The sequence below is a fragment of the Sinocyclocheilus rhinocerous genome, unplaced genomic scaffold, assembly GCF_001515625.1.
Source record: "Sinocyclocheilus rhinocerous isolate Xijiao unplaced genomic scaffold, SAMN03320098_v1.1 scaffold1364, whole genome shotgun sequence".
Classification (NCBI taxonomy): Eukaryota; Metazoa; Chordata; class Actinopteri; order Cypriniformes; family Cyprinidae; genus Sinocyclocheilus; species Sinocyclocheilus rhinocerous.
In genome coordinates this window covers 711,558-733,278 of record NW_015627534.1, presented here as the reverse complement: position 1 = coordinate 733,278, position 21,721 = coordinate 711,558, and the positions used below count along the sequence as shown (strand labels likewise).

The 21,721-nt window shown below is 37.9% G+C and overlaps 1 protein-coding gene across 2 annotated transcripts in view; it reads left to right on the top strand.

The window, feature by feature from the left end:
• LOC107728018 (regulator of G-protein signaling 3-like) overlaps positions 1-21,721 on the top strand; it is a 182,450-nt gene that overhangs the window by 51,369 nt on the left and 109,360 nt on the right. For both annotated transcript variants that reach the window (XM_016538079.1, XM_016538072.1), the window contains 2 exons: positions 9,352-9,463; positions 13,486-13,529. In XM_016538079.1, coding sequence (XP_016393565.1) covers positions 9,352-9,463; positions 13,486-13,529 — 156 coding nt within the window. The remainder of the gene's footprint in view (positions 1-9,351; positions 9,464-13,485; positions 13,530-21,721) is intronic.

Genomic DNA, 21,721 nt, shown 5'->3' with positions numbered 1-21,721 from the left:
ATTATATAATTGGATTAAAGAGTTTTTAATTGATAGAAACATTAAAGTAAGGATTGGGGAATGTATATCAAGGAAAGGAACAACTGAGAATGGAACTCCTCAAGGGCGTGTCATAAGTCCTTTGTTGTTTATTATTATGATAAATAATGTATTTGCAACATTAGATAGAAATATAAATAAATCGTTGTTTGCAGATGATGGAGCTCTGTGGCTTAGAGGTCATGCAGATTATATTGTTAATAAAATGCAAACAGCTGTAAATAATGTTGAGAGGTGGTCTTATAAATGGGGTTTTAAATAACAATTAAAGGTCAAGTATAAATTTAAAGATGAAGTTATATAATAAAGAGTTAGAACAGGTTAAAGTGATAAGATGTTTAGGTACAGTATGTGGTTTGATACAAAAGCTACATGGAATACACACATTAATAAGATGGTGGATAAATGTAAGAAGATTTTAAATGTAATGAGGTGTATTTCAGGACGTGAATGGGGAGCTGATAGATTGGCATTAAAAACGATTTATTCGACAATGATAAGAGCAATATTAGATTATGGTTGTATGACATACGGTTCAGCTACTAAGTCACAATTAGGAAGATTAGAGAGAATTCAGTCCCAAGCTTTGAGAGCTTGCTGTGGAGCTTATCGTCTTCTACAGGTCCAGTGTTACAGGTAGAGATGGGGGAGATGCAGATTAAATTAAGAAGAAAGCATCTGATACTGGCATATTGGGCAACCCTTAAAGGTCAGAAGGATAGTCACCCGACAAAAGGTATAATTGAGGCATGTTGGGAACACGGGAAAAGGAAAGTTAACAGTTTTGGATGGATCATTAAGGACTTAGTGCAGGACATGACATTAAGTGAGTACAGTGTCATTCCAGCAGTAATATTACCAGCAACGCCAATGTGGATTATACCACAACCAAATATAGATCTATTCTTACTGGAATCAAGACCAGATCAGGATCAGAGTATGTTAGAAGCAGAGAGGACAGCAGAACACATTGATCCAAGTATGAACAGCATCTACAGGTTCACACAGATGCATCTAAGCATCCACAGAATGGTCAGCTGCGGGCAGCATATATCATCACGCTTGAGAATAACAGATCATGTTTCTGTGTTTACAGCAGAGTTCATAGCAATTCTGATAGCAATCAATACAATAAATGAAATAGGACTAAGCAGATCTGTTATATGCTCAGATTCAAGCTCAGCTTTGTTATGCCTAGAAGCTCAAAAGTCAGAAACTAGACAAGATATTGTTTTGGAGATACTACAGATATTGTACATGATACAGCCAGGGCAGGACTTGGGATGGTGGGGGCCCCTGGGCTTGAGTCATTTTCGGGCCCCTACTCACTCTACAAATGACCTTAACCCTGAGAGCCAGTTAAAAAAAATTACTCTGAGGTATTTAGTGGACAAAAATGTCAGTGTCAAAAAAAGCTTTCATTAAAAATGGGAAGTTTCGGAGCACAGAAATAAGTTTGGCCTCATTTTAAGGAAGAACCTTGGCAGTTCATTGTTGAACTGAAAAAAAAAAGTTAAAGTGAAACAGAAATGTTATAGAGGTTTTAGTTTATGACTTTTATACAAATCTTTTTTTTAATAAAACGTGTTATACTTAAAAAAAAAATGCTAGAAAGTCAAAGCCACACAATTTGTGCTCCAAATTTGGGCTGATATCTTAAAAAATGAGCTTTCAGATTTTGTTTAGGTGCAGTACCTAACTTTGTCCATTAGATGTCAGTTTTTCCCAACAAACACTACACACAACATGTATCATAGAGCTATGTATCTCTAAAACAATTATGCCCTGTCTAAATAGAATTATTTATTTATATGACCACAGTGATCGTGTATTTTTTGCAATGCACAAAATTCAGTTTCTTTGGCAGAATGATTTCAAAATGACAACAAAACTTTATATGTAAACTACTGGAAAACATACAAAACCCTTATAAGGTTGCAGTAACTTGTAAACATAAGTGTATGAACCTTAAATAAAAAATAAGTGTGTAATTGTTAATATTTTACAGATTGTATACATTTCCAGATGATATACAGTATAGGCTGATTCACATACATGTATGAGTACATCTCAACAATTTTAGAGTATAATCTATAATGGAAAAGTAATTGAAGCAATTCTCCCCTCATTATAATGGCATTTTAAAGATCATTTACTGGCATCTAAAGTACACTGTTAAAAAGAATTTCAGTTCTCTCAACAATAGTTTTTCTCAGTAAAGAATTTCTTTAGCCAACGTAAATTTATTTTTTCGTGCAATGCTGATTGTCTTGTTTTGCTAATAGAACAATTCTTGTCACAGCAATTGAAACAACAACTGTCATTGAGGTATTTTTTTTTCTGTTTATTGGATGAAAGTAGTGTAGCAATCCAAAATCAATGTATACATGTTGAACAAAGTGCAAGATAAAGTGTTTGTGTGTGTGTGTGAGCGTGTGTGTGTGTGTGCGTGTGTGTGTGTGTGTGAGCGAGTGAGCATTAAAGAGAGAATGAGAGAGTTGAGTATGAAAGTATGCGAGTTTTAGTTACCTTTGAAAAACATCAAAACTATGCACACAAATACAATGAAAACAGTAAATATAAAAATATTACACTATCACAGCTGAAACAAGCATGACAGAATTCAGAGTATGATCATTTAAAACAACAACATAGCTGAGAGAAATAGGGAATCAGATTTCGACTTCATGCATGTACTATATGCACTATACTATCTGTCATCTCATTTCAAAAAAATGGAATGGAATTGAGTCTTACTAGTTAAAAGTGGCGTCTTCTGGACTTCTTTACAGCGAAGTCTTTGATCACATCAGTAAAATTGACTTTACGTAGAAGGTCACTCTCAATTGACATCAGAGTAAGATGATGTAATTTCTGATGTACCATTGTGGATCGCAGTCTATTTTTTACCAGTTTCAGTTTGGAGAAACTGCGCTCCCCACTTGCATTTGTGACTGGTAATGTTAGGTAAAGTCTGAGAGCAAGATCCACATTTGGGAAGATGGTCTGTAGTTTTCTTTTCCTAATGGACATTAAAAGTTCCCTTGCAGATGATGGCTCATCATGGCAGATGAAGTCTTTGAACTGGATGATTTCTTCACAAAATTCATTTTCCAGGTCAGTGTGGTACCTCCTCTGTAGATCTGCTGCTTTTTCACGCAGATGTTCAGCAGAGAGAGTAGATATGTTGTTCAGGAAACCAAAGGAGACGTTGAGGTCATTATAGGATTTAAAACGACGATCGAGTTCAGCCAGCAACCTGTCCATCACAACTAAAAACACACCAGATGAGAACTTTTCTCGTCCTGACAAGTGAGCCTCAGGTGTTGCAGACTCACCCACATGAGTCTTGCGTTTTCTTTGTCTTTGTGTGTCTTGTTTGTGCGTTGCTGAAACTGTGGGCGACATTGCTTTTGCTTGGGCCTCAAACACATCAAATTCATTTCTCAAACCTACAATATATTCCCGCAGTGATCTCACCAAATCAACAGCATTGCACAGGTCAAGATCCACAGCTTGTAGTGCAACACTTGTCCCCTGTAAGCGATGGAGAACATGATTCCACATAGTGCAAAGAAAAGCAGTCTCTAGTTTGTTCATTTTTTTATGCAGTGACCTTGCATCATTTTGTGTTGTCAGGTTCTGTGTGCTGTTTTCTGCAATGTTCATCAGTGACTCTTGAATAATGCCATAATTTCTGCACAGTGCCTTGGTGGCCTGTGCATGTGCAGCCCACCTGGTGTCAGAGAGCGTTTTTAGTGTCTCAATGCGGTGGTTTTCATTAGGCTGCAACCCTGCAGTTACCAACTTCCATCTTGCTGTAGATTTGGAGCAGAAGTTGAACAAAGTTTGCACAATGTTAAAAAAATCTGCAGTCTCTGTGCAGCAGTTTACACTATTAATTCCAACAAGATTGAGCGTGTGCGCGGCACATGGCACCCACTCTACTAGTGGAATAATGTCTTTGATGTGAGCTTGCGTCTTTGATGTGAGCTTGCAGGCTGTTGTACACTCCTGACATGTTTGCAGCATTATCATAGCATTGTCCGCGGCAGTTACAGATGTTTATGTCCATTTCATGTAAAACTGTGAGTACGGCATCACACAGTGCCTTCCCTGTGTGGCTTGCTACAGGGAGGAATTTTAGGAATCTCTCTTCAACGAGGCCCTCAGGTGAAACATACCTTATGATGAATGTAAGCTGATCGATGTTTGTGATGTCGGGAGTTGAATTAAAGCTAATCGAAAAGTACTTGGCCACTTTCACTTCGGCAATAATTTCAGAAAGCAATCTGTCGCCCATTATCTTGATAAATTCTTCACACGTTTTCGACGAGAGATATGAGGGGGTTCCTACCCCAGCATTTCCATACATTTGTATGTGTGATTTCAAGAATGGGTCAAATTCACTGATCAGCTCCAGGATGCCCATGTAATTCCCATTGTCAGCTCTACCAAATATTTAACTTGAGCCTCGGAAAGCCAATCCCCGTTCTGACAGAAATTTTACAACCGCAGCCACTCTTCGCAAAACTTCACTCCAATAATTGCAGTGCGACTCAAGCTGCTTTTTAAGTTGGGAGTGTATAACGCCATCAGCTGCTGCTCTGTTGATGTAATTAAACATTGTCTTCCTATGACGGTCACTATTCTCATGCTCGGCAAAGCGTCTGGTAGCATGTTTCCAGTCATTATAACTAGACTCAAAAGGGGATTCACCCTCACAAAAAAGACGGCAAGCAAAACAAAACACACAGCCTGTGGAAGGCGAGTACAGCAACCATTCTCTGGGCAGAGACTCACCATTCAGATGCTTGCGTTTGAAATGAATTTTGCAAAACAGTCTCTTCTGATGTTTGTAGTGGCGTTCAGAGGCTTTGACATTAGCCTCCTTATTTTGACAGGACTCCGGACTTTTCCGCGCCCAGTAAGCACGCACATTCTCATCAATTTTACCCAGCAAGCAGGATTGGCAGCGTAAGAATCAGTAGTAGCTATAGGCCTATCTGGTGCAGTCGCTGTTTCTGTTGCCGCCTCCATACAGCTAACGGCTTCTGACTGAAAAGACGATAATCCACTGATGGGCTGCTCTGCACGTGAAGTCAGATCGGCTCCAGCAGGTTGTTGTCCTCTGATCTCTCAGCTTGTACATCAGGCTGTGGTGTCACAGGTGTGAAAAATCCAGTAATCGTTTTCAATTTACTGAGTGCTTCCTTTTCACGTCGCTGTCTTTCATTTTTTAGTTTTCTTTTAAGCGCGCCACTCCGATACCGCTTGTCCGCCATTATACTGATTAATGTGGCCAGGTTACAACAGTGTAAACCCGACGCATCGTTATCACCAATAACCAATCATCAAACATCAAAATAACTGACATATAGTTTAACTAATTAAATTATGTCATTCCTTAAGCATGGCAGGGTTGCTAACAATGCCAGACCAATCAACGAACCTTAATTGAAAAATAAACAAATCAAATGAACGGAAGCGAGTGGGCGGGGCCCATGGGCTCGAGCCCACTCAAGCCCAATGGTAAGTCCGGCCATGGCTATGTGACCAAAACAAAATGAGCAGAGGGCAAACGTGGAGCAACGAGCAGGTTTGTTTCACAAAACTGCATGGAAACATGAAGGCTGAGGATTCGAGTGCAGTAGTTTATTAAAGGGTAATCCACAATCGTAGTCAAAACAGGCATGGGGTCAAACACAACAAGCAATCCAAAACAATGGCAGAGTTCAGGGGTCCGTTCTTTGTACAATGCTTAATACATCTGAGATGATTTGAAAGATTCCAGATCTAGTAATCGTGATAACTGATCTCTGGCTAATTTGGTTCTTCAAACGAATTTGTGGATTTGATTAAAATATCTGGATTAAGTTGTCTAAGATTACTGCGCGTTCTCGTGTTTCCCATAAAGGGCAGATGTATCGATACTCGAAACCAAGATCAGCAATGCAGCGATTGTAATGTAATGTAATGACATCATTTAATTAAAAAAAGACACCTGACGAAAAAACTTGACAATCTTTATCCGCATCTCCTGCGCTCCGTCAAGCCACTCCCATAATAGCTGTCACCACTCAAATGAATGCACGGCTCAGATTAACTGTATAGCATGTGTGTAAGACTCCAATACAATTATAATGTAATTATTTCATCACAAATAAATTGTTCAATGAGTAAACCTGGCTGTCTATAGTGTTATAGATGATGACTACACAACATTATAATATTTTTTTGGATTCATTTTTAAATTATTATTATTGTAAATTACTATCCCTGGATCAGTAGGGTACACTTCTAATAAAGTAGCAGTGGTTGGGACAGATTCTAAGTATCAGTTCTGCTTACAAAGATGCAATCTAATCCTGTTTACATGAAATAAGCCTGCTCCCGAGCAGGTTTAAGCTTACGGAGCTGTTGCTATGACAGCAACTCCGGGATGTGCTTCCGAAGAACCAACCAATCCAAGATCATGCCAAATCATCAACAATCAAATCCAGCTAACTTAGTTAGCGACGTACGAAGAACAGACCCCAGGGTAGTGATGTTACGTTCAACACCGAAGCTTCGAAGCTTGTATCAAAAAAACAACACATTTCACATTGAAGCACTGTATCGGAGCTTAAATCGTTTTGAGAAAAGCACGTGATCTATGACGTCCGAAGCTTCATTCACCTGAAAACCACGTGACTGCTTCAGTATCTGTTTCAAACGAAGCAAACCTCAGCACCGTTTCCTTTACATTATATTACATTATAATGTGTTAACATTGTTTTTTTTATTTATTTTTTAATCGTAATTTATATATTGAGCTCAAAAATGAACTTTGCCTCAATCCTTAGACTGTTATTTCATGGCCAGAGTTAAAATAAACAGATCATAGATTTAATTTATGAATTTATTTATTTATTTTTCTTATTTTTAGTGCCAGTACACCGACACAAAGGAATGACTTTGACAATGACCATTATTCATATAAAATATAATAAAACAAAGAATCAGTTGTAGAACCAGATGTGAAACCACTGGCTGTAATGGAACATAACACTTTGGAAGGTCTTATTTATTTTTATGAACACTAGATGGCCACAGCTAGCGATGGGCGCGTCCGAAACACTGCTTCACGAAGCTTCGAAACATTTGTGAATCTTTTGTTTCGAATCAGTGTTTTGGAGCGCGTATCAAACCGGCCAGGTCACGTGATTTTAGCAAACGAAGCTTCGTTACGTCACATTGTTTCGAAACGTTTCGAAACTCCGATGGTTCACCACTAGGGGGTGTTGATCTCAAAGTGAACCCATGAACCACTTCTGGTTGCCCAGTTAATCATGTGACATAAAACCCCACAAAATTGTACTATAAAAAATAAAGAATTCAGGGCCAGATGTTGTGGGTTAAACAAAAGATAACTTCCCTTTAACACAGATGGCTATATAGTAAAAAAAAAAACATGCAGTAGGCTACTTTCAACCTACAAATCACATCATACCTTAAAAATTACAAAATGAGCTTACGATAGAATTAAATCCACTTCCTTCTCCTGACTATCAAAACTCTTGCCTGCTGGTTTTTATAGACAGCTCTAATGAAAACACTTAATTAAAAAATTACATAAATCAATTAATTCATTAAATAATTAATTTAGTTCATTGTGTGTCAAGGGTTTGATTATACTTAAATAAAATACATAATGCAAGCACTAATATTTAATAGCATTTAAGTGTTTATTTAATAAAAAAAATAAAAAAAAGGTATTTCTAAAAAAAACATTTCCATTTGTTTTGTAAGTTTGGTCTGAGTTCTTGATGCTTTTACAACGTTTTCACCAGCAGGTGTCGCCAGCATGTGCTGTTTCAAGTGCCTCGAAACATCAAATCATTTTTCGAAGCAATTGATTCAATTGATTCAATGCTTCGAAAAGCTTTGTTTCTCCCATCACTAGCCACAGCATAAACCGTTTTAAAAAGCTTCAAGTAATGAACCTTTTTCCGATATAATTGTGTTGAAAGCCTCACTGGTTCAGAACGCTTCACTTCACCATCACTACCCCAGGACTGAGTAATCCAGATAAACAAGCAGAATATCAAGAACCAGGAAAACCTGCCACGAGCGAACCAGGATAAAAGGCTTAGCGCTGCAGTTGTGACACATGTAAGACTTCGTAAAATCTGACTGAAAACACCAGGATTATATAGTCAGAGGTAATGAGGAACAGGTGAAAACAATCAGGCATGATGAGTCCAGGCAATGGGTTATGGGAAATGAAGTCCAAGACTGAGTGACAGAGGTATGGGATGTAGTTCCCTCTGGTGGTTATCAGGGGCACTCCAGCTGGTGATCGTGACAGACAGGCGGTGTGTTCTAAACGGGATATATCGCCCTCCAAAGGGCACTTCGGAGTGAAAACAATCATGGCCGCCATGTTGAAGGGTCATTCCAAACCGAAGTGCTCAAAACTGGCCACTTCAAAGGGCCCTTCGGAATGAAGGATTTCGAAGGGTACAACTGATGGACACTTCAGGCACCCATGATCCTTTGCGCTGATTCTTTCCATGATGACGGCGCCGCCGTGTGGGCACGTGATGCTGACGCAGAAGGGCACTTCAAGAAACAGTTGTTTGGTCCCCTATACCCCTCAACCCTTCAAAGCTCTCACTCCGGAGGGTAAACCCTTTGAAGGGATTAGGGCATAGGGATGAGCCCTTCCAAATGGAATGCAGGGTTGTTCAGTTGGTGTAGGACTGATAAATGGACGGATGAAAAAGTACATTTTGTTTATATATGTCAATCTAATACGTGAACTGCAAGAGCTGTGCAATTTCACAAAGATTTCTTTCTTTCTTTCTTTTAATAAACATGAAGTGGTATTTAGGTTAAATGTAGAAATAGCCTAACATTTATACAAAAAAATATTAGTTTATTATCTTCAGCAGTCTTTAGGTGAATTATGAAGGTAAATGAATTAGCAGAGAGGAAAATGGGAAAAAAGTGTATCAGGATAATTTTAATGTAAGTAACATAACCACACAATTAAGTTCAGTAGAAAGGTGCTGTTATGGGTTTTCATATACAATATGATGGGTGCAGTCATATGAGAACTAAATGAAAAAAGCAATTATTACTGTGTTATTTCCATTTTTTGAGACTTGCTTTCCCTTTAATCTCTACTCGTACTCTACAGCAGTGGTTCTTGTGCACCGGCAGTCACATCACATTTATTGTACATCATATGACTTCCAATGTTCTTTTAAAACATCTGCATTTGATCCATTTTTGCTGAATTCTCTCTCTCTTATGCTCTCTCTCTAGGTAACAATCTTTATATACTCAGATCTGATGTTGGTGACCAGAGAGGATAAACTGGGACAATGTAACGTCCTGCAAAACCCACTGTACCTCAGACAGCTGCAGCTGCAGGATGGTGAGTGACAACTACACACATATTCACACAAATGTATAAACATTTCACACACTTACTCTTCGGGTGTTTGTCCCTGTTGACATTCAGTGTAAGATTATTATTATTATTTTTTTTACTTTTAAGGTAAAACTGTCCTAGAGAAGTTAATTTTGGTTAAAATTGTCTGAAATTCTATTATTAATCAAGCACACACACGCACATGCACACAGAGACACACACACTTTACTTTCTCAAAAAAACTCACTCACTCTGTATGATTTATAAGCGTTTTGAAAAATGGGGACATGGGGTAATGTCTTCATAAGTCACCTTCTCCTTGTAATACCTATGTCATTATACAAATTTGTGTCCTCATATGTCACAAAAACGTACACACACACACACACACACACACACACACATTTCTCAGATTTTGCAGAAAAAAAATCATCCTTGATTGATTTGTTCTTGTGTTTACAGTGGTCATAGCTTGTTGCTACAATAAATAGTGCTGTTGTGTAGAATTTGTACAAGTCATCTAACACAGTGGTTCTCAGTAGTGATTATTGGAGCCCCACAACACATTTTGTTTTTCATTAATCAACCTAATTTAGGTCATCAGCTCATTAGTAGAGACTGGATATGCAAAATGTGCAGTATTTGAAGTAGATTTCCAGACAGTCTGTAATCAAAAAGATAAAGTGATGGAGCCCATTGTGTGTGCTGTGTGGTAATGTTCAGGAAAGAGGTGTTCTTGACATTGGTAACTTTTACCAATGGACTTAGATCCCCAGGTTGAGCATCACCATTGAAACAGACACTTCCTGTCACCCACCCGACCTCCAAACAAAGACAGGCATGGGAAAGTGACACAGATACGTGCATTTACCATGAACAGGGACAGAACAAGATCTCCAGAGAAACATTTTATTAGCAGTCCAAATGCAATTGCATTTATTGATGAGAAATCTGTGGAGGTACTCAAGGTCTTCCATGCAAATATGAATGAAGTTGTAGGCCCTCAGGATCTTAAGGCGACAGGAACCAAGGGCAGAGAATAACACATTTAATGATGCTGCTGTTGAGGGAGAGATATTGAATGTATGGTCTCAATACATAATCTTTCTTGGCTACGAAATGAAAGCTTGAGGCTAAAAGGGCAAGAGAACAAATGGATGTAACCCTACTGGAATGCCTTGTAAATATATTCCTCCATGGCCTTTTTTTCCAGCAAACTGGAACACAGTCTACTGTAATGGAAGCACCAGCATTCAATATAATAACTTTCATACTTAGTGATGAGTGAATAACAGTTTTACAAGAAAGAGAGCTCACCACCATTCGAGAGGAGTAGATCAGGCACTCAGGCAGAGGATGATGATGGCCTAATGCTCCACAATACAGGTAAAGATGATTATCCATTCATTTTTGTATAACAAGAAGAACTAAACTCTTCTGCATTTGGCATGGAAGCTGATTAGCATGGGTTGTGAAGCTGGAAGAAGAAGGCGGAGCTACTAGATCAGAGTCTAGATAGTCTTGGCAGCGCACTGAAGATCAGATGGGTACATGGTTGTGTCTAGTCTTCTTTCAGGAAGCAACACAGCAAATGTGTGTATAAATAAGTGCTGGGATCTTTATTTGAAAAGACAAAGCAGCAGAGCATGTGAGTAGTGGTGGATGAATGCACAGCAGAAACACTGCCGTGGATGGCAGGCAAAAGATGAATGACTGGAGTTATCATAAAAACAATAAACAGAGATCGATGAGTGTCAACACAATGGTAAAGTATATTAAACAAGAGGAAGGTCTTGGACCTGTGAAATTGAAGAAGGACCATGAAGCTAGAACACTGCAGAAAGTAGAAAGTCTAAAATAGACTACTTTAAATAGTCCTGGTTGTAGACTAGGCAATGTGGTATTTAAGGAATCCACAATTGTCTGGGTAATAGCTGACAGGTGTATATGTGGTTAGAAATCAAGGGAGAGGGAGCAGAGACTGGGAGGGGGCTGGGAGCCTGATGGAGGTGCGACAAAAATACCCCTGGTACTACTCTATCTTTATAAACTTTTTACACATTGCTGATGCTCAAGAAGGCCACACACTATATTAGGAACCAAGAGGATGTAAACTATCGGAATGATTGGTGTAAAAAAGTATTATTTTGTTTTATGCAATATGGAATATTTATACAGATAGCAGATTCTGCTTAAGGGAATAAAAAAAATGGACTCAACTTTTATTCATTAACATGCCAACCATATACAAACAGAACTGAAAAAAGAGGGTGTTAAATGAGTGGTGTTTAGTTCACCGACCAGTGCATTATCCACATTTTCTTCAGAATAAGAATGGCTAAAACCTGTTTTATAATATATTTTACACTTGTCTAATCCCACAATTTATTTATTTATTATTACTATTTATTTTTTTATTTTATGTCTTATGTTTTAAAATGAGGCTTTTGCTTCCTTCCTTCAGGGTGGGAAGGTGGAGGAGAGGATGTTCTAATGAAACAAACAGTGTATGTCACTGACTCTCCTAACTAAGCCAAAATGGGTTAATGTCAGAGAGCAGAGAGTGACATCTGCTGTTGAATTTAGATATTTATTTTAAACTTCAACCATCACACTCTTAAAGCTTTTTGTTTGTATATAAATTACAAATAAATTATTGAAAATTATATGCAATGGAGGAATACATTCTTTTGGAATGAAGCATTTTTAAAAAAATAAATTCTTTACACCATGCATTCCCAATTTTTTTTTTCTTGTCAGCAGAATCCCTTTACCATAAAATATTAACTTGAACTATATCACACAGCCAAGTCAATCAAGGTGTGGATGAAGGACCACCAGATCAAGACCATGGTCATGGTCAGCCCAATCTCCAGACCTGAACCTCTTTGAAAACGTCAAGAGGAAGATGGATGGTCACAAGCCATCAAACAAATCTGAGCTGCTTGAATTTTTGTGCCAGGAGTGGCATAAAGTCACCCAACAGCAATGTGAAAGACTGGTGGAGAGCATGCCCTGACGCATGAAAGCTGTGATTGAAAATCAGGGTTATTCCACCAAATATTGATTTCTGAACTCTTCCTAAGTTAAAACATTGTGATATAAGTAAATATTATGATATAAGATAAGTTAAAACAATATAAACTTGATTATTTTGCATAATTTGAGGTGCAGCGGTTTTTTTTATTTTTTTTTACCAGTTGTCATTTTCTGCAAATAAATGCTTTAAATGTCAATATGTTTATTTGGAATTTGGGAGAAATTTTGTCAGTAGTTTATAGAATAAAACAAAAATGTTTTTTTTACTCAAACACATACGTATAAACAGTAAAACCAGAGAAACCGATAACTGTGCAGTGGTCTTAATTTTTCCTGAGCTGTATATGGCACTAAATTTATATATGGCCCTATAAATTAGTGATGGGGAGTCAACTCCAAAAGAATCGATTCCTCGACTCTGAATAGCCCTAGAGTCTGAGTCGTCTCCAGCACTGGAATTGACTCTCGTTGTCTACTCCGAAATTGCTGATGATCGCTCCACTGATTCTCAAATCTACGTTGGCCGAGAGAGCTCAATGCGCTGCAATTTAAAGGATTAGTTCACTTCCAGAATAAAAATTTCCTGATAATTTACTCACCCCTATGTCATCCAAGATGTTCATGTCTTTATGTTTCAGTCACGAAAGAAATTAAGGTTTTTGAGGAAAACGTTACAGGATTTTTCTCCTTATAATGGACTTCAATGGTGGCCAACGGGCTGAAGGTTCAAATTGCAGGTTCAATGCAGCTTCAAAGGGCTCTACATGATCCCAGCCGAGGAATAAGTGTCTTATCTAGCTAAACAATCGGTAATTTTCTAAAAAAAAAAAAAAGCTTTTTGACCACAAATACACGTCTTGCACTAGCTCCGCAATGCGTGTCTGCGACTTCACGCATTACGTAATCTAGTATGTTATAACATGTACTCTGTTGAGATTCATGTTGCCTTTCTTAAGTAATATTATGACCTCTGTTTGTTTCCTCAGATCACAGTGAAGATCTGCGATTTTACTTGATCCACATGACTGAGGTGAGTTACACTTTTGTTTATATTTATAAATGATGATTTTTTCTGTCCCAGAGTATGATTTTTTAAATTATTTTCATTGTTTTAAATTATATGTCATAATAGGTTTAAACTTTTTGTTGTCTTTTAAATTTTTGTGTAATATAAAATTTGTGTAATATTTTGTATAATGCTTGCAGTTTTTTTGTTTTTGTTATATATATATATATATATATATATATATATATTAATTAATATTTTTATAACAGAAGCTCTGTCACCAATACTGATATCCTTACTATCACACCAACCAATTTTTTTTGTTTTTTTGTTTTGCTACTACTATTACTACTACTATTACTAAAACTACTACTACTACCACTACTAGTTTACACCAGGGGTTTTCAAGCAAATCCTGGAGCCTCCCCAGCACCACATGAAAACTTGTTTTGTTGTTCACCTGGTACAACATTGAACTTGCGATGTGAAGAGCTTGGGTATGAGGGAAACAAGTCATGAGAAAAAAGCTAAAAGACTTGCTAAAATGTCATGGTTGCTCCAGTAAATGCATTTTTTATCTGACATTTGCTTTTGTTAACACAATCTGTTTGTGTTTGGTTTAGGGTAGGTACTATGTTATTTTCAAACATGACAGAGCATTAATCATTTAGTGCCACTCACCAGACATTTCATTTACAAACTTCCACAACATGTACCTCAACCAAAATAATTAAATGTTGCTATAGTACCCAAGCTCCAGCGATACCGCCATCATGGGCAGTACAGCTGACGGAGGGAGGACCTCTGGGCTGGACAGCGCTGAGGCCGTGGGGTTTGAGAGTGTTGAGACCACCGGGATGCCAGCAGCTCGCACTGACATCATTGGTGGATCCATATCACTGGCCATTAGTCTTATCTCTCTTGGCCCAAGCTCCAGTAATGCGGCTGCATCTTGTGTGTATGGGCTGCACACTGCTCTCCAGTCCATGAGTCTCCACCTCTGGGCTGGACAGCGCTGAGGCCGTGGGGTTTGAGAGTGTTGAGACCACCGGGATGCCAGCAGCTCGCACTGACATCATTGGTGGATCCATATCACTGGCCATTAGTCTTATCTCTCTTGGCCCAAGCTCCAGTAATGCGGCTGCATCTTGTGTGTATGGGCTGCACACTGCTCTCAAGTCCATGAGTCTCCACTCCAGTCTATGAGTCTGCTCCAGAGCCCTCTTCAGTCCATAAATCTGCTCCAGAGCCTGCTTCAGTCCATGAATCCGCTCCAGAGCCCACTCAAGCCCCAGAGCTCGGTCCTGTGTTGGCATTAGCCTGTGAGTTTCCTGCCTGTCCCATTTTGACCACAGTGGTCACGGCCAAGGAGGCCATCCCTGAACTCTCTGCCTGTCCTATCACGGCCAAAGAAGCCGCCCCTGAACTCACAGTCTGCTCTGCCCTGGTGGCCTTCATTCAGGCCCACCTTTGCTCCACAGTCCATGGTCTTGCCCACTGTTCCACAGTCCATGGTTTCCATCATTGCTCCACAGTCTAGACATGTCATTGTTCCACAGTCCAGGCCCACCACTGCTCCACAGTCCATTCCATGATCCAGGTCCTGTTCCCCTTCACTGGCCTGAACCTCCATCCCTCCCCCTGTTCCGCCTCGGCTCCACTACCCTCCTGGACTTTTTGAGTTTTCTTTGGGTTGGGGCTGGTGTTACTTTAGGGTGTGAGCCACCCTTAGAGGCGGGGTATATGTTCTGCGGGTTTTTGGGTTTTGTTTCTTGTTTGGGGTTTCTTGTCTTCTATTTTGTGTTCTCTTGTCGTTGTCATGTGTTTCCCTGATCCTGTCATGTGGTCCTTTTGTTCATGTGTCTTGTTGTCATTGGTTCCTTTGTTGTATGTCATGTTCTCATTAGTTGCATTGTATCATGTGACCCCTTTGTTTGCTAAATATAGCCCTCATGTTTCATTGTCCATTTGTCTAGCTTTGTTCATGTAACCACTGTTGGTGAGTTCATGTTCATGTTTTGTTTATTTCATGAATTATGTTTGTTTTGTATCTTGCTTACGTTTCTGTTTAATAAATACTGCACTTGGGTTATCACTACACTTGCCTCCAGTGGACAATTTATTACAAAATCATTGTGTTCAAATGTAAATAAATAAATAAATTAATAAATAAATGTATGTGTTAGAGCTACATTTTACACACAAATAAAAATACTAATTACATCACATTGGAAAGGTAGAGTGTGACCTCATATTTATAGTGTGTAGGGCACTTTGTGTAATCATGTAGCTCAGCATCTAATATACTAAATCACAGCTTTAATACAATTGTAAATAGAATCCATGTGATGCAAGTGTTTCCTTTTGGATTATGTGACACACTTACATTTATAATTCCACAGATTGTCCACGATTGCTATTGATGTAATTACTAGCTCATCTGTGATCATAAATTCCGGGAATAGGGATGAGAACCACTGATCTATTAGATCGATCAGGAGCGGGCATCTGTTATGATGCATGATGGATACTAGCAGGCTTCATCCCTGAATAACATAATGCAACATAATAACATAATGACTTTAATTTTATTCTTCTTTCTCCAGTGTCTCAGTGCTCACTCATAATAGTAGCAGGATATGTCCCTGGCCAGAGAGAGACTGAGGAAAGAAAAAAATAGAGGAATATAGTATGTGTCGGTATGTTTTTTTGTGGAAGTATATGCCATCTCTCTTTCTTTTGAGAAGTATAATCACAGTGAGGCAATGTACTGAGCGTCTGGCTAGCAGATTTGTATGTAGAAACAATAAATAGTCGCCCAGAGTAAGGTTTAGTCGCATATGCGAGTGATTTACTCGCAATGTAGAGGGTTGTAAAAACAAACAAACAAAATTAGTGCTCTCAATCGATTAAAAAAATTAATTAATTACAAATTTTTATGTAATAAATCATGATTAATTGCATATTAATACAATATATTTATATTGTCATAATTTCCAAATTAATGTAGAAACAACATAAAGAGGGTACATTTAAAATACGTGTTTAATGGCATCTTTTTACTAAGGCCAGTGTCATTGATAGCAATCCTGCTACTGATGTCTCTATTAAATTGATTTTTCCCCTCATTTTTGGCTATTACTTATAGCCACTCAACATTACAGTATAATTGAAACCCATTATTTTTAATATTTAATGGGCTTTGAAAAATATAACAACTTTTAATTTTAAGTGAAATTAAGACAGTCTTCACACAAACTATAAATTTTATATGCATAAACTATAAATTGAATATAAATTAATCAGGGGTGGATTTAGTGAAGTGGGGGCCCCAGGCAAAATATAGGAATGGGTCCCTATATATTTGCACACATTTACCTAGATCATCCTTGAGGTTCCTTTTTTGTTGTTGTGATGCTTGCTGCTGCACAATGGTGCCCCATAGTTGTGTCTACATTTGTCTACAAATGTTTCTACATTTTTCATGTACATGTTATATTGGCTTTCTTTCATGTTGTAGACCACGGAGTAGCAATTGATTTACACTTCAGATACAGAAAAAAATACAAAAACAAAATAAATTATAAAATGCTAAACCTTACAATTAAGCCTTTAAACCATTTTTTTTTAAAGAAAAGGGATGAGTCAGAAGTATAAATTATTATATATATTTAAAACGGGGTTATGTGGGTGGATTTTCGCATTGGTCTGAATAAAAATTGCAGACGGTATTATTGAAAATGCACATTCATTCTCTGCCAGTAGGAGGCGCTTTTGCAGCATCAGAAATATAGCAGTTTCCCCGGAAACGGCTGTAAACAAAGTATAAAGGCTACTTTATCAGATAAAATGAAAATGCCATCGAAACATTTCTGAAGACAGTCGGTTCCCTAGTTAGGAAGAATGAGGAAAGTGTGAAAAAATATAGCCTATATTGATGAGGAAAGTCCACTGATGAGTTACCAGTGTAAGCCTATGTGCATGGGCTCAGCCCAATTGCCTACACTCTCCAAAGGCTGTCAAATTCTAAACTTTAAAATACATTTATTTTTAGTTATTTTAACTACAAATTTAAATGAATCTGAAAAAATTATGAAAAGGAAATAATACATTTACACACCTAAGAATTATCAACCAAAAAAAGTAACTGCGTATGCGTCCTCTACTTGGGTCTTTCTCATAAATTAGTAAACGGCATTTAAAACAAGAAACATATAATATGCACTGTTGCTCAAAATTTACCTACAGCTTCAGAAGCATGATATTTTTATTTGATACAAGCAGGATACACAAGAAGCACATTCAACTTGGACACGCAGACGGTTGTTGTGATAGGCCTAATATACATCGTAAACAAGCAACCGTTCAAGTGTCAGAGCTTTATGCGCATCTCATATATGAAAAGCATTTTAGGGGGCCCTTGGCTTTTGGAGGCCCAAAAAGCCTACCTTTGCCTTATGGATAAGTTCGCCTCTTAAATTAATCTTTATTCAAGCTACAAAATTCAATCAGCAAAGAGCAGCGAGTGATCTCTCTTTTTCTTTTGTTCTTTGATTTACAGAAATGATACAGACTGCAGCAGGTTTCACTTTAATAGCAGTGCTGTCTCTTTAAAAACTTGATGCACATGACAAGGATCTGGCACATATCAGATTTTCTCCCAACTCTTTACGGTTATTTAGGGCTTTTTGTAACAAATTTAAGACGGTTTATGGGGTCACTTGCCAAAAATGGGAATTTGGACATAATTCTGTGTGGTATTGTCCATTGAAGCGCCACTGGCGCGCTGTCTGAAGCGGCTTTCTGTTTGCGCATGTCAGATGCCTGTGTTCACAGAAAGCTGCTTCACAGACAGTGCCAGTACTGAATTAAGCTCTCTTTTAGTCTACTGTGATCAAAGAATGCGGCGTGCTCATATAGTCTACTGTGATCAAAGAATGCCAGGGGAAAGAAGGATGCTGTGTTAATTGCGTTAAACATTTTTAACATGTTAAACTGAAAAAAAAATAAAAAAAAATAAATAATTGCACTATTGCATTAAAATTACCCCCCCCCCCGGATTTTTTTCGATCCATGATTCTTAGAGTTTAAGGACTCTTTCATAGATTTTAGTGTGCTGTTTGATGTCAGAGTTAATTTTTTTTTTCTCTGGTGTGCATTAGTGAACTGACCCTGACTTGAACTACATGCATTCTGCTAGCAATCATTTACTACATGGCACACGCTGATTGGCCTCTGCTGATTCTGCAGCAAATGAGCTTGGTAGTGCAAAATTTGAATATTCTGGTTCAGTGTTCGCTGTAAGCTGGTTCTGCAGTTGGCCTCTGCTGATTCTGCAGCAAATGAGCTTGGTAGTGCAAAATTTGAATAGTCTGGTTCAGTGTTCGCTGTAAGCTGGTCCTGCTGCAAATTGTCAGAGTTCCTCCGAAACCATCCACCTCCCCCAGCTCCACCTTAGAGCCTTGCATTTCAGCAAGAATCCGACGGGGTACCGACATATTTACGCCCCTAGGGCAGGGTTTCAGGCCAATTTATACATCATAGCTTACATGCGGGCTGGGCACTGGGTGTTTTAGGCTTCTCCTTTATTTATATTTTATACTTTCATCAATTAAGATATGCTGTGCTGGTGTAAACAACACAAGACCATGCTACCGCGACTGTTAAGACTGGCTCGCATGATGTTTAGTGTCCACGCCAGCAGCAGTAGCAATGAGCGTACCTTTAGCACAGCTGGAAGAATTATAGTAGTATAGTAGTAATTACTTAAATACTAAACCATGATGAACCTTTAATATAGGCTAGTTAGCCTATTCTGTGTTCAACCGGACACATAAAGCTTGCTGCAAAGCACCTGCAAAAGTCATGACTATGATTGTGTCAGTAAAAAATAGTAAGGAGATATTTTAATTATTTATTAATAAACTAGTGTTTTCTGAATCAGTGTCAGCTGTAAAGATGAATCTGACGATGCTGCCTCGCCATCTCCGCAGTACAGTGGATGTACCTTCAGAGAGAAATTAATTAAGTGGGCTTTAGCTTTCACACTCTGCACAAACACTTGGATATGCACCTAACAGCGCACATTTATTTAGGCTAAACGTTTAAACTAACATTGTGATATGCTTGAAATTTTTATATTTATGAATTTTATTGTAGGCAAGTCAAGTGTTGATTTGAGAACTTTAAATTGATCAAATGTGGTCAACTCTGTCGGCCGTTCTAGCCACTTGGTCGTCACTTTAAAAACAAAAACTTGAATTTAACAAACAAAAAATGCTCCAAACATTTTCTAAACTAACTTAATAAAGAAATGAAAAGAAATATAATCAATTTGCCATTTGACATCAAAAAGAAAACTGAACTATTTTAATGGATGTAACAGTAGTATAGGCTGTGTAATGGGGAGGGAAAAAAACAAAAACATAAAACAAAAAATAAAACACAGGCTCTAGTCGGACTCGAGCTGAGAATTCTGATAAGCTATGAGGCTACGGCCAGAGCGTCTCAGCCCAGGGTCATGTTAGAGCCTAGATTTGACGCCCGTGCAGGGCTTTACTCCACCTGTCTAGATCTGCTATGGGATTTATGTATTCCTATTCATACAGCAGCAGCACATCTTATGTGCTCACAGCAGAATGTCTATGTGTCTATTGGCAGTGGTAAGTCCATACTTTCTCTGCACCAGTGGCGTGCATAACAGATCTAGATCCACCAGGACCAAATTAACTTAGTTCTGTCATGACAACTCTCGGAGGGATTGGCATATGGTAATGTACATGACAATGTTAATGTATTTGGTCTTGGCGGAATAGATCTGCTATGCTGCTGCTGCGGGAGAGCAAGTACCGATACTTGCTTCTGCCAATACATACACAACATGCTGCTGTGAGCATGTAAGAAATATTGCTGCTGCAAATATAACATACATAAAATAACCCCCATATAGCGTACATGAATCACCTCGTAGCAGATCTATACAGGTGGAGCTGGGGAAGGTGGAGGGTTTCTGAAGCAAGCTGCAACTGCTACTGCAAGCACTCCTCATATATTTGAATGTTGAACAGCGAGCTCATTGGCTACCGATACAGGAGAGAACCAATCAGCTGTGCCATGTGATAATTATGTCATTAGGTCAGATTGAGTTAGACCTATCGGACTGCGCCATCTAGAGTTTCATGCCAGAACTCTGTATTTATATCCATTAAAATGCTAGAACTATTCAGAGAGTTGTCAAGAAAAGGCCCAATACTAATTTGTAGAGGACAGTCCTTATAGTCATTAACAGCTTTTATCCCCTTCCATGTTACAGGAGTTATTAGGACTGGGCGATATGGCCAAAAATTTATATCTCTGCATTTTTTTGGCTGAATAGCAATATACGGTATATATCTCTGTATTTTCTCTTTTGTTTTATTTTTTTACTATTTAGATGAAATAAAATGATTTGGATGAAAAAAAAAGTTATTTTACATTCTGCCCAATGTTGTCCAATGAAATAATGTTCATATTGAAGGCTATAAAAAAATATATAGTGAATGTAACCATGTAGGCTATGCTACATATCATGTGCAAAAAAGGGTAAAAGTTTCAAATATTGTAACAGTACAATCTAAAAACAAAATAATACTTTTTAAAGCAGAAGCTAAATTTATTAAATTAAAAATGAAAATAAAAACAAAAACAAAAAGCACAGTATTAGGCTATTTTGATTACCCCATTACAATAGTCACTTTACAGTTAGTGCTATCATGAAATGCACTTACTTGTAGGTTTACAATTCCACGTACGGCACATTTATTGTCCAACCACAAATATTTTAGCAAAATGCATATTTTAGTCAGAATTATTGTGATCTTATTCTATCATGCTCTGTCTGTTTGGCGGTGCTCGTTCACTAAAGTCTGTGAAGTTTAGTGGAAAATCACATGAAGGAAATCGCTCATTCATTCCTGACAGCAAAATGGAAATATTTTCATGACTTTCTAACATTTAGATACACTATATATATATATATATATATATATATATATATTAATGCAGTACACGTAGCAAGGGTTTTTTAAATAATATAATAAATAAAAAGAAAACAGATAGAATAGAAAAAGAATATAGCAAGCTATATTATAAATATATATTATAAGATATATATTTCGTACAAACTCCACATACCGCCCATACTTATGCTTTGCTGCTCTGATGCTCTTTTTACATTG